Source organism: Nannobrachium achirus, assembly GCF_963921795.1.
Source record: "Nannobrachium achirus genome assembly, chromosome: 11".
Taxonomy (NCBI): domain Eukaryota; kingdom Metazoa; phylum Chordata; class Actinopteri; order Myctophiformes; family Myctophidae; genus Nannobrachium; species Nannobrachium achirus.
In genome coordinates, this window is record NC_137820.1 from 28,957,575 (window position 1) to 28,971,531 (window position 13,957).

Below are 13,957 nucleotides of genomic sequence, written 5' to 3' on the forward strand. Positions count from 1 at the left end.
AAATAAGATAGGGTTGTCCCAGAGGTGAAGTGGCCCTTTAATATTTGACAGTTTGACCAGTCCTGTCGAATATTCGACTATTCGAATACTTTGAGGTCGAATAATTCGAATACTAAAAATAACTATACGTGAATGCCCTAGTGTGTGCATGTGTGTGTGCGCGCGTGCGTGCGTGCCTCCGCATGTGCACGCGCACACGAGAGCCTCCGCGTCCACATGTGTGTCCGCTAATGGGCACATGTGCATGATCGCGGCTGCAGTGCACGCCGCACGCGCGCCCACAGGCTAAACGCGTGCATTACCTGTGTCCGTGCGCCGCTGCCAGGCTGTAGGAGTTCATGTCTCCCTGGGGGGCGGTGGAGATGCCGTTGCGGTACATGGTCCCCACCATGGGGTCAGCCCCCCTGTCTAGCAGCAGGCTCACCAGTTCAAAGTTACCTTTGTGGATGCAACAGGGCCAGAGAGAGAGAGAGAGAGAGGGAGAGAGGGAGAGAGAGAGACTATTAATCATTGTATATATCCCTGCACTGCCTGTAACCTTGATACATGAAAACTGTTTCACTCCTTTCACTTGTACATATTTTGTTTTGATTGTAGGGATGGGACGATATGAACATTTCATATCATGATTATTGTGACCAAAGAAATCACGATTTACGATATTATCGCGATAATCAAAATCCATTATCCTGGGGTGGAACATTTGCCAAAAAATAGCAGATCTAAAAGCTCACAACGCGTCGCGTTTGCGACGCGTTGTGACCTTGTAGATCGGCTATTTTTTGGCAAAGACATTTGACACAGAGTGAAAAAAATACTATTTCAAGTACCTATATTAAGTACCTTTTACCAATTATGAGGGTTTAAATGGTACCGGATATGCAGCTCGGCAAATAAAAGGTGAATTGATCCCAGTGCATGACGGAGGACGATATCACAATAAATTAAATCTCCACGATACGATTATCGTGAGTGTTTTTTATTGCGATAAACGAAATATCGCGCATCGTCCCATCCCTATTTGATTGTATTGTATTGTATAGTGCACACTTCTGCTTTGGCAATGTAAACGTCTATTTTCTCATGGCCATAAAGCCCTTTGAATTGAAAATTGACTAGAGAGAGAGAGAGAGAGAGAGAGAATGAGGATTTGTGACTATTCCTTCCAGAATGCTGCCTTGGCAGGGCCTTTCCATCTCTCCAGCTACCAGGAAATCACGCTGACATTCAGGTGCCATCCACCCAGTAAAATCCTCAGTGTTTTTATTTTTATTTTTTTATTTAACCTTTATTTAACCAGATAAAAACACATTGAGACATGATCTCTTTTACGAGTGTGACCTGGCCAAGAGGCAGAAATAAAAAATTACACAATCCTTGCTTATTTACAAGACATCACAACAAAAATAGAACATCCATGATACACAAACAGATACCTAAGAAATACAAAAAATACAAAATGTACACTAAATAATAAAACTAGTTTGCAATTTACAGGTAGCAGTACACGGCACGCACAGTGTACCCAATGTACCCAAAGGAAGAGATCACAGAGCAAATTAATTACAGATCTGAACAAGTACAAGCGTTTGTAGATCTATCTAGAGTGATTCTCTTAAAACTTCTCAAGGGAATTAACACAGCCAATTTGAGACTGGACTGAAGGTCATTCCATGACCAGGGGCCAAAAAAGGAGAGGCTTTTTTTGCCTCCCTCAGATGTAAATGTAGGTACTACACATCGTAACCAGGCATTTGATCTGAGATTTAGCCCATTCTTAACCAGTACAAATTTGGAGGAAATATAGAAAGGAATCTCCCCAAGTAACGCTTTGTATACAAAATTCAACCAATGTTGTAACCTGCGAGATGTCAATGAAGACCAATCAACTGCAGCATACAACATGCAGTGATGAGTCCTGAAAGGCGAATTTGTTATGAATCTCAGAGCTGCGTGATAAAGAGGATCTAATTTGGCCAAAGTGGAGGCACAAGCAAACCTATAAATGGTGTCCCCATAATCCAGCTGGGACAAGAACAAACCATTTACCAATCGTTTACGGGAGGAGCGAGCAAAACAGGCCTTCAGCCTGTAGAAAAAACCTAAAGTGAATTTAAGCTTCTTTCCTAGAGCATCAATATGAAATTTAAAGTTGAGATGTTTATCCAACCAGAAACCTAGATATTTATAACGCTCCACCCATTCAATGGGGGTACCATCTAGAGTGGAGATATTTACTGTTATTGGATACTCTCTTGGAGTGAACAGCACAGCCTTTGTTTTGTTACCATTTAACAACAATTTGTTTCTTCTCAATTCATGCTGCAGTGAGATGAAATCAGACGACAAATCATTTACAGCCAACTCAAGCGTAGGCGCACAGGTGTACAGAACCGTGTCGTCCGCATACATATGGTACCTAGAGTGCTTTGACTTACTGCAGATATTGTTAATGTACAAAAGAAAGAGTAAAGGACCCAATATAGAGCCCTGAGGGACACCCTTCTCCAGAGCAACTTTATCCGACACGATGTCACCCAGTTTAACACAATGCGAGCGACCCATCAAATAACTGGAAAACCAACCAATCGCATTTTGGCCCATGCCAATATTTGCGAGCGTCTTTAACAATATGGGCAAATCCACAGTATCGAAAGCCTTGGATAGGTCGATAAACAAGGCTGCGCAGACATAAGAATCTTCCCAGGCTGCTTTAATGTCATCTAAGACAGTGAGGCAAGCCGTAACGGTACTATGCTTTGATCTAAACCCAGACTGCATGGTGTTTAGGATCTTATAGTGCTCAAGAAATTGATTAACTTGAACAGATACCTGCGCTTCCAGGATTTTAGCTAGAGCAGAAAGATTAGAAATTGGCCTATAGTTATTTACATCAAGGGGATCACCTGCCTTGAGGAGGGGGGAAACATGCGCTTGCTTCCACACCAAAGGAATATTCTGAGAAGTTAATGAAAGATTAAATATATCAGTTATAGGTTGGGCTAAAACTGTCGCAGCTATTCTCAGAAGATAGGGATCGAGACCATCTGGTCCTGGAGCCTTTTTTGGGTCCAACGATTACAGCGAACGGAGCACATCCATAACCAGAATAGGAGAAAAGTCAAAATGTACATTAGAATCTACTAATGAAAATGCCTCCTCGTGTGCACCTTGCGGCGCGGAGGAAGCATTTTGTACATCGAAAATGTGCCCAGCTTTTTTGAAATGATTGTTGAAAGCATTTGCGATCAGCTTTGTGTCACATATAAGAGATTCCCCTACCCGTAGCTTTAGCGGGGGGCCAGCAGCTCCCCTCTGCTGGAGAGATTTAACTGCTTTCCAGAAATTTACACCAGATGTATCAGAAGTTAGAGATAAATAATACTGTGCCTTCAACCTTTTGGTGAGAGCAGTACACTTATTTCTGAGGATACGAAAAAGAAGCCAATCGTTTGGGGACTTAGACTTTCTGGCAAGTGCCCATTTCCTATTTCTGTCATGAATCAAATCAGCCAAATCCCTAGAGAACCAGGGATTAGACCTATTCTTAATTCTGACCTTCTTTAGGGGAGCATGTTTATTTACCAGAGCAAGGAAATGGTCGTGAAAGAAACAGTAAGCCTCATCCACAGATGGTATGAGAGAGATACGAAACCAATCAACTAGTGCCAAATCATGCACAAAAGCTTGCTCAGAGAAATGTTTAAAACAACGCCTGGTTACAGTCAAGCTTTTTGATTTGGGCAATTTTGTGCTTCTAACACAGGCAATAGCACAGTGGTCGCTCATATCATTTGCAAAGACACCAACAGAGATATATTTATGTACAGCGTTTGTCAAAATGATGTCAATCAGAGTGTCACTAGCTGGTCTAGCTGGTCTAGTGGGGCTGTTTATAATCTGGGTTAGATGTTCCATCTCATCCATTTGCAGACGGAATCCTCGAGAGTTAAATTGTACACTGAGGATTTTTACAGTGCTCTACAGGTATATAGCTTCTCGTTGGCCAGCTGGTGTTGCCAGCTTGGTGTCGTTGGAGCCAGCAGACGGGGCCTGCGCGGAGTCATGCGGTGTGGTTGTTGCTGTACCTGCAGCAGCTGCCAGCTGCAGCGGAGTCTCCGTGTAGTTCTCCATTCCGTCCTGCAGGGAGCCCTCCACGTTGGCTCCGGCATCCAGTAACAGCTGTGTGTGGAGGACAGGACAGGGGAGGGGAGAGTGGAAAGGTGTTGGCAGGCGGTAACGTAGGAGGAGAGAAGAGAGGGTCACGTAAACTCTGGTCACTTGGTGACTGCGTACTTGTAATTTATCCAGAATCGTGGTTAAATACTGTGCTTAGTTGCGCGGTGGCATCGCCGCACCGGCAATAGCAGATCTAACAAGCTCACAATGCGTTTTCAGTGCGTGAAATGGCGCACGACCAAGTATAAATCGAGCATGAGACCCAGTACATCTCACTGGATGGACAGTCGTCATCGAATTCAACTGTAGCGAATCAGTTGCACTCAGTTGCTTGATTTCGGGAAATTGTTTCATTGTCATGTAGTAAATAATTAGATTTTCCACCCTGTCAATCTTTAGACTTTAACTGAGATTACCTGAGCTAAATCTGCTCTGTGATTTGAAACAATACTTGCAGTTAAAACAAGTACGTTGGAAAATGGAGCAGGAAATGGTTGGACAAATACTGACAAAACATCTCGTGATTTCACTACCATTTTGTTTTTAACCAGTATTGTATTGTCTCTTATTTGATCTACTTGGATTAATTTATGGAGCACAAGGCTTTTAGCCATGTCAATTAGAAGTTAAAGATTTTTAAATTCCATGGAAAAATCATTTAGGGTGTGAATTAAACAAGTTCAATACTCATTTAGTTTTCAACCAGTATTGTATTGTCTCTTATATGATCTACTTGGATTAAGAGCACAAGGCTTTTAGCCATGTCAGTTACAATTTAAAGATAATTCCATGGTAAAAAAAAACAACAACATTTAGAGTGAGATTAAACAAGTTCAATACCCATTTGAGTGCAGAACGTTCCACATTCAGCTGACTGAATGCAGTCAGAAACATTTGCACAAAATGCAAATCGACGAGGACGTTCTGACCAAAAGAACAACAGTTCAGACTTTCTGAACTACTGTCCCTGAAAACGATAACGACCCAATTTCCATCCAGAGGACGCCCTTGCTCATCATTAGACAAATACAATTTCAACAATATGAATTTGGGGACAAAAGAAAGGACAAAAACACAGAGTTCACTCGGGGGAGGAGAAAGGTCTCACAGTGACCATTAATTATCATTACGTCCATCTGGCAGAGCAAAACACGACAGCGACCACAGACAATGAAGTGAGGGAGGCACAGGCATGAGAGGGAGATGAGAGAAAAATCACAGTCACTACCTGCACCACGGGCACATGTCCGTGTAACACAGCGAAAGTCAGTGGCGTCCCCTGCCGCGTTTCAGGATAGACTGAGGGGTGCTTGTGGACTGAGTTTGGCACCTGAAGGAAGTGACACAGGTAGGTAGGTAGGTAGGTAGGTAGGTAGGTAGGCAGGTAGGTAGGTAGGTAGGTAGGTAGGTAGGTAGGTAGGTAGGTAGGTAGGTAGGTAGGTAGGTAGGTAGGTAGGTAGGGGGACGGGAGTGAGGGGAAAGGTGAAGGAGAAAAATATAAAGCCATTAGAACCTCTACACGGCCTATATCAGGGGTGGGCAACTTTTATGATGCATGGCGAGGGCCACTATATTTCCACCTTCACTCCAGAGGGCCACATTGCATATTGCTACGTCCTACTTTGTCATATCTCATAGAAAAGAAGCAAAAATAGCAGATCTACAAGCTCAAAACGCATCGCAAAGCGATGCGTTGTAGATCGGTAGCATGTAGATCGGCTATTTTTGCCTCTTTTGAATTGGAATCCTGATTTTTTTGTTATTTTTTAATTGGAATCCTGAAATGTAACATTTTGATTCAATTTCAAAGGCATTTAGTTATATACTCATGTTAACTTCATGAACCTAAATACAAATACATTGGACAAAAATACATTTTAATACTACTATACTAGTCATTAAGCTACTAATATAGACTGATGGAATTAAAGCAGGTCATGTTTGGAATTGTTAACAGCTGAAATCAATAATATATCAGCATTCCGGTATTAACCTGCGGGCCGCATTAAGTGAAGGTGGGGGCCGCATGGGCCACCAGTTGCCCATGTATGGCCTATATAGAGCAGTCAATCAGCCGTGGAGGGAGGGGAGGGTGGTTCCTCTAAAGGAGGACTAACGTTAATTAGCTAGGAACCCCTGGGGCTCAAGAGGACATGGTGTCCGGGTGTCAGCCCCGTAATGAACACAATAGATTGATCTGTCTAGTTAGGTCTTGTCCTAGTTCGTTTTTTTTGTTCTGTTCTCCCTTTCTGATCTGTTTGACAGGGGAGTGCAAGTTCAATCGAGGGCTGGAGACACGGTAAATAACCTCGTCATAATCCCTGACTGCGGGAAAATGACACACCAAAGGCTCCCAGTTTTTGTATTAAAAATGTTCACAGACTCCGCTGGGACGGGAGGCTCGGAGGCATGCGAAACACAATTACTTTGAGTTTAATCACTGCTAAGAAAGCAATAAGGCAGAGGTAATTAATTTAATGCTGTCTGAGGGGAGGGGAAGTGTGGCGCGAGAAGTCTGAATGCATTAAAAGCGCCTTATCTGTGACAGGAATATCTGACTGTAGACACATTCCATTAGAGAGCATCTGAGGCTGGGTTCACAGCCAGCTCAGGCACGTTCAATTAGAGCGCATCTGTTGCTTAGTCACAGTCATAAGGGACATCAATAGACAAGTTCAATTAGGGAGCATCCAAGGCCGAGTCACAGTCATAAGGAACATCTATAGACAGGGGTGTCGCACCAAATTCTGGGCCCTGGGTACAAGGATTCATTGACTGGGAGCGCATTATTACGCATTATTTTGTGCTTTAACTATTGAAAAATTGTAGACATACAAGCTCACAGCGTGGCACCGTGTGCCGCACTCCAAGCTTGTAGCTTGTAGGTCTGCTATTTTTGAAAAATCGTGAAAATTTGTGTCAAATACTTATAAGGTTTTGTGAAAAACCTGTTTCTCATCTCAACATATTTAGTTCCTGGGACCCCCCCCCCCCCCCCCAGAAGCAGAATTTGAGTTACAAATGTTCGCTTAAAAATATATATATATTCAAAGATTTCCACACATTTTCACGACTTTTCAAAAATAGCAGATCTACAAGCTCGCAGCGCTGCACTCGGTGCCACGATGTGAGCTTGTAGATCTGCTATTTTTCAATAGCTAAAGTATAAAATAATTAAGGCCCCTCCACCTTGGGCCCTAGTAACTCAGTCCCACTTTTACCCCCCCTTGTGACGCCCCTGTCTATAGACACGTTCAATTAGAGAGCATTAGAGGCAGAGTCTCGGTCCTAAAGTTCACTTGGTGGTGCTTCTTGGTGACTGGATCAGGACACACAGGTGTGGTGGTGGCACATGAACACAACGATGGCTGATGATGGAGCATGTTGGTGCACTGACTGATGAGGACCAGGATCATGAGGCCTTCACTGAAAGACCATTAGGTCCATGGGGGTCCCCGCCTGAGGAATGCTACTATTATTATACTATATACCACTATACTGTACTGTATATTAACCCGTTTTGGGAATGGAACCCTTTTCTGTGTTTTTACCCTTCAGGACGGGAACGCCTTTTGGGGTTCTTGCTGCTATCTACAGTACAGTACATAATTTCATATCACGTTTATTGTGACAAAAGAAATCGCGATTTACAATATTATCGCGATAATCAAGATCCATTATCTTGGGGCAGAACATTTGCCAAAAAATAGCCGATCTACAAGCTCAATGCGACGCGTTGTGAGCTTGTAGATCGGCTATTTTTTGGCAAAGACATTTTGATAGAGAGTGAAAAAAAGACTGTATCAAGTACGTATATTAAAGTATCTTTTACTAACTAGAAATACTGTTCCTTCGAAACAGTGTGGGCTCGGTTCCAACCCAACAAATAGGATACTTTAAGGTACTGTAAGGTACAGTACCTTACAGTATTGTACTGTACCTTACTATACTGTACTGCACCTTACTGTACTGTACTGTACTGTACTGTACTGTACTGTACTGTAACTTACTGTACTTTACTGTACTCTACTGTACTGTACTTTACTGTATTCTACTGTAACTTACTGTACTTTACTGTACTCTACTGTACCTTACTGTACTGTACTCTACTGTACCTTACTGTACTGTACTGTACCTTACTGTACTATACCATACTGTACTCTACTGTACCGTACTGTACCTTACTGTACTGTACTCTACTGTACCTTACTATACTGTACTTTACTGTACTCTACTGTACTTTACTGTACTCCACTGTACCTTACTGTACTTTATTCTACTTTACTGTACTTTATTGTACTTTACTGTACTCTACTGTACCTTACTGTACTGTATTGTACTTTACTGTACCTTACTGTACTGTACTCTACTGTACCTTTCTGTACTGTACCTTTCTGTACCTTACTGTACTTTACTGTACTCTACTGAACCTTACTGTACTTTTACTGTACTCTACTGAACCTTACTGTACTGTACATATTCTATGTGTTCTAGATCTACATTTTTGATTCTGTGTTTGGGAACCAGCAACTGTCAAATGGACTCCAACTGTAGTGGAGTATATTGAGTGCATATACTGTAGGCTAACAATCCCAGATCACATATGTCCTCCACTATGTCTATAACCAAGGCGTTCTTCGATGTGGCCACTCCAGACTGAGGAGTGGAGCATGGCTTTTATTGTGTTTGTGGATCTGACTTGGAAATGCATTGGTTTTGATATCTCCCTGACAACCAACAACAACCACTAATATGGCTGACTGTCCCTGCGGGCTCTAGGATATATGGCTATGGGATTTACATCCCATCGCCCGGACTTGATTCTTGATCACAGCTGTGTAATCAGTAGAGTGGAGACGGACATTTATTTATAGTTTTAACTATAACTATAGTTTTATACATCACACAGCTTAGACATTTGGATCAAATCAGAGAGCAGACCTGTGTGAACGCAATGATATAGATAGCATATCTGAAGTGTGAACACTGCAGCCACAGCGCCTTAACATAAACATGGGTCTATTATCCTTCTCTCCACTCTGGGGACCCATTGGAAATGCATTGGGTGCTTAAAGTTAAACATTTTTATTTTTTTATAATTAAACTACAAAACATTTCAAAACCAAAAGTACAAGCACACGTGTCCTCAGTAAGCTGAACACATAAAAATTTGAATGGTGTTGAAAGGTGTAAGCGTTTAAGAGATGAAGCGCGCCAAAGTTTTGAGGATACTGACTAGTATAGTATAGAAATAAATAATGAAGATAACATACGTGTGCTCGCCTTCCAGGCGAGCCCACAATTATAGAGGGTTTAAGTGCTACCGGATATGCAGCTCGGCAAATAAAAGGTGAATTGATCCCAGTGCATGACGGAGGACAATATCACGAGTGTTTTTTATCACGATAAACGATAATATCGCGGATCGTCCCATCCCTAATAGCAGCATAATGTTTTTGTAATCTTGGAATGAATATACGTTTTTAACTTTTTATACGTTTTTCCGAAAACTTAGGTCTTGATTTAAAAGGTGTCTTTAGAATCGGCCTCAGTCCTAAATGGGTTAACTTCATTATTATATTCTACCACTCTACACTAGTATAACATTATATGTTATACTATACTATACTATACTATACTATACTATACTATAATATACTATACTATACTATACTATACTATACTATACTATACGTATACGACATTATTATATTTACCATTATTGTTATTGCTACTCCTTGTATTTCCCTCCCCCTCTCTGTCTCTCCTCTGTCTCTCCTTCCCTCCCTCTCTTCCCCCCCCCCCCCCCCCCCCCGACAGGGTCAAGGCAGATGGCCGCCCACCCTAGAGCCTGGGTCTGCCTGACGTTTCTTCCAGTTAAGGGGGAGTTTTTCGTTGCCACTCTCGCAAAATGACTTGCTCAGGGTGGGGCTCTACACGTAAAGTGTCCTGAGACAAAATGTCGGGATTTGACAGTTTAATAAAATTGAACTGAATTGAATAGAATTCTCTCCATGCTCCACCTCACCCCCCTAGCACTTCACTGTCCCTGTGCCCCTTCCTGTCTCCTTCTGCATCGACTGATGCTGGTGATTAACCAAGATATGGCTACCATGCAGACATAGCTTGGTCACTCTTTCTTCATGTTTTCCTTACTTACTCTAGGTTGGTTTTCTTGAACGCAATGTTCAAGAATGTCATTTAGATTTAGCGTAGGTTCATTGTTTGCCTGGTATCTTATAGTTTCATTGTACTGTACAGCATGTTATTTAGAGCAGGGGTCTTCAACAGGGGGTCCGGGACTCCTAGGGGGTCCTCAGAGTTACTACAGGGGGTTCTCTAAATCTTTGTGTGATAGAAAGAAAAAAAATCTCCTTTTTAGGCCATTCTTAACTTTAGCCAAAAATAGCAGATCTACAAGCTCACAACGCCTCGCATCGGCTATTTTCGGCAAAGAGGTTTGGTGTAGAGGGGAGAAGTATTGACAGTTCAAGTGGTTAAATATCTGAAAACACAAAATTGACATGAATCCAAAATATCCTAATGATTGTGCTGGCAAACAATGAAACGATATGGAATCTTTGACAAGGTTGTGGGGGTTCCTGCTTCATCACTCTCTCAACTAAGGGGTCCTTGGCCTGAAAACTGAAAAAGACTCCTGATTTAAATTGTTTAGACTGGGGCACTGCACTGCATTCTATCTATGTGAATACCTTGCTTATTGTAAGTCGCTCTGGACACAAGGCGTTTGCTATGTATCTAAATGAAAATCTGAGCTCCTTCAAGGGAATTTAAGAAAGGCTAACTTTATTTTTCATGATCTTGACTAGACAGAAAGGCTTGTTTTAATGCGTTTGTACAAATTAACCCCTCCCCCCGGCCTCATGATCCTCATCTCTTGTTTAGAAATACTTAACAGAATGGCAGCGTGAAGTGGAGCAATGATTCTCAACTTTTTTAATATCAATGACCCCCGGTTTGATATCTATTAGGCCACATTTGATACGTTTTTTTTTTGGTTGTAATCTCTGGGATCTCAATCAATACAGTACACTTGTTAAATTCACGAGTGTACAGATGTTGAGAACAACTAGAGTAGAGGAGGGAAGAGAGGTGACGGACAACACAGTTTTTTCCAGCCCAAACATCACATCACACAGATAGATGCACATGAACAAACAGCATCACTTCCACAGCACATATTAACACAATACCAAAGCATGCATGCATTTACCAATTGAACTTAAACGAAAGATCTATACTTAAGAAATAATAATAATAATAATGCAAGCAAGGCTGTGGTATTAAGAGAACGTAAAGTTTCTTGTCGTAATGTCAGATAACAAAGCAGCGAGTTAATTATTGCTTTCATAACACAGCTGCCAGTTATTAGCAGCAATATTCACCAACAATTATAAAATCTAAATCTCATGTTGCATCCCCGGATGGCTAGGGTAGCGGTCCGGGCACCCAGGCTGCCTGACAGCGTGTCGCGGGTTCGACTCCCGATCCCAACGACCTTTGCTGCGTGTCACTCACCCTTATCTCTCTCTCCCCATTTCCTGTCAGGCTACTATAATCTACCAGTAAGACTCCCTAATCGGGAGATAAGCGACCGTCACGTCGCATACACAAACTTTAGAAAGCAATCGTAGCCAATCGGGAGAGAATATGGGAAATGGGACAGATCCATGTTGATGATATGACTTTAGAGATACTTTGTAAAGTAAAAAAGAAAGAAAAATAACATGTTGCAAAACCAAGTATAGCAGTGGGTCATCGTGATTGTATACAACAGAGAACCACCCATGTGTTGCCATGGGTGGTTCCAATTAAACAGTGTTATAATCAGCTTTATCAACCACTTGCACATGGCCGAGGAGCTCAAACAATAATAACCAAAAACATGAACTTATTTCTAGGTCAGTTGTTGGTAGGTGCCACAAAGGAATGGTTCACAAGGGACTAAAAACTCTAGAAATTGTAAAACGAACTGGAGACGTTAGAAAATATTCTGCTGGGACGTGTGTGTGTGTGTGTGTGTGTGTGTGTGTGTGTGTGTGTGTGTGTGTGTGTGTGTGTGTGTGTGTGTGTGTGTGTGTGTGTGTGTGTGTGTGTGTGTGTGTGTGTGTGTGTGTGTGCGTGCGTGCGTGCGTGCGTGCGTGTGTGTGTGTGTGGTTTATGGATGAAAAAAGAAATAAAAATCTTGTTACACAAAACTATTTAGCACATCATTAAGTTTCATGGATTTGCCATTGATCAAGCACAGTCTCCGGCCAGAGCAGACTGGCTCCTGGTTTCATTCAGAAAGACGTCATCACCAGCCAGAGGCGTAATTTCAGAAAGAAAAAGGGGGTGGCAAAAAAAGAAATGACCACTTCAGTAAGCCCCAATTTCTAAAAGAGCGAAATAGTGGATCTACAAGCTCTCAACGCCTTGCTTGCCGACGCGTTGTAGAGCTTGTATATCAACTTTTTTCACAATTTGTTTGGTAGCGAAAAGAGACAATGTTTGAAAATGTTCGCCTATAATGACATTCCCAAAAATAGGGATGCCATGTTGAAAGTGGTTAATAAATTAATGGTACAATATGATCTACAACGCCTCGCGTTGTGAGGCGTTGTGAGCATGTAGATCGTCTATTTTCACAATGTTTGCCTCTTGCTTACTTAAAGGGGAAGACCACCCATTTTCAATATTGAACTATGTCATTAATATAACTTAGAGGAGTTGTGTGGAAATAGAAAAAAAGTTCCCCCCTTCTGTGTTGCCTAGAACTGGAAGATTGATTTTGGGGTTTGTATTGTAAAGTACAACGGTGTGATGTCATCAAGTTGTACTTTACAATACAAACCCCAAAATCAATCCTCCAGTTCTAGGCAACACAGAAGGGGGGGAACTTTTTCTCTATTTTCACTCCACTCCTCTAAGGTATATTAATGACATAGTTCAATATTGAAAATGGGTGGTCTTCCCCTTTAATATTTGTCGAATATTCGACTATTCGAATACTTTGAGGTCGAATAATTCGAATACTAAAAATCACTATTGGTGAATGTCCTACTAGGGGTGGCGATACCATCCCCTGATGCCCCCAAGTGACGCCCCTGTTCACCAGCACTGACCTCACTGTTAATGTCAGCCCCGGCATCCAGCAGCATCTGCACCATGGCCTCGTCTCCGCGGACACACGCGTACATCAGAGGGGTCATCCCCTAGAGACACAGTGGTGGGGGAAAGTTCTCACATGTTTTACTTCAGTAACAGTATCAATGCTGCAATGTAGAAACACTCTGTTACAAGTAAAAGTAAAAAAAGTATTGGCATCAAAATGTACTTAAAGTACGTACCAAAATAGTCCATGGGCCATACGAGATGTCGCTCTCCGAAAGGTGGCAAAGGTTACTATGCATTTTTGAAAAGCTCTATCTGTGGATTATATTTTGGAAAAATGCAAAAACGTAATCGTCTTTTTTCCTGTATAGTAAAGTTAATGGGACACCGACTTTAGCAGCTGATAACAACGATTTAGCTGTGTCTCAGAAAGGGTTATCATACCAAAATATAATCCACAGATATAGAGCTTTTCAAAAATGCATAGTAACCTTTGCCACCTTTCGGAGAGCTAAATCTGGTATTGCCCATGGACTAAAAGTAGAAGTACGCAAATGTCCCATTTCATTCAAATGTATAAACATCTATTGAATCTATTAGCACATAGAAGCTCACAATGCTTCGCGATGCGACGCAATGTGAGCTTGTTAGATCGCCTATTTTC

At 41.9% G+C, this 13,957-nt stretch overlaps 1 protein-coding gene across 1 annotated transcript in view; it reads right to left on the bottom strand.

The window, feature by feature from the left end:
- btbd11b (BTB (POZ) domain containing 11b) overlaps window positions 1-13,957 on the bottom strand; it is a gene marked incomplete at both ends in the record, with an annotated part of 195,861 nt that overhangs the window by 34,679 nt on the left and 147,225 nt on the right. The window contains 4 exons of the mRNA XM_080736565.1: window positions 303-438; window positions 4,089-4,182; window positions 5,408-5,509; window positions 13,305-13,394. Coding sequence (XP_080592691.1) covers window positions 303-438; window positions 4,089-4,182; window positions 5,408-5,509; window positions 13,305-13,394 — 422 coding nt within the window. The remainder of the gene's footprint in view (window positions 1-302; window positions 439-4,088; window positions 4,183-5,407; window positions 5,510-13,304; window positions 13,395-13,957) is intronic.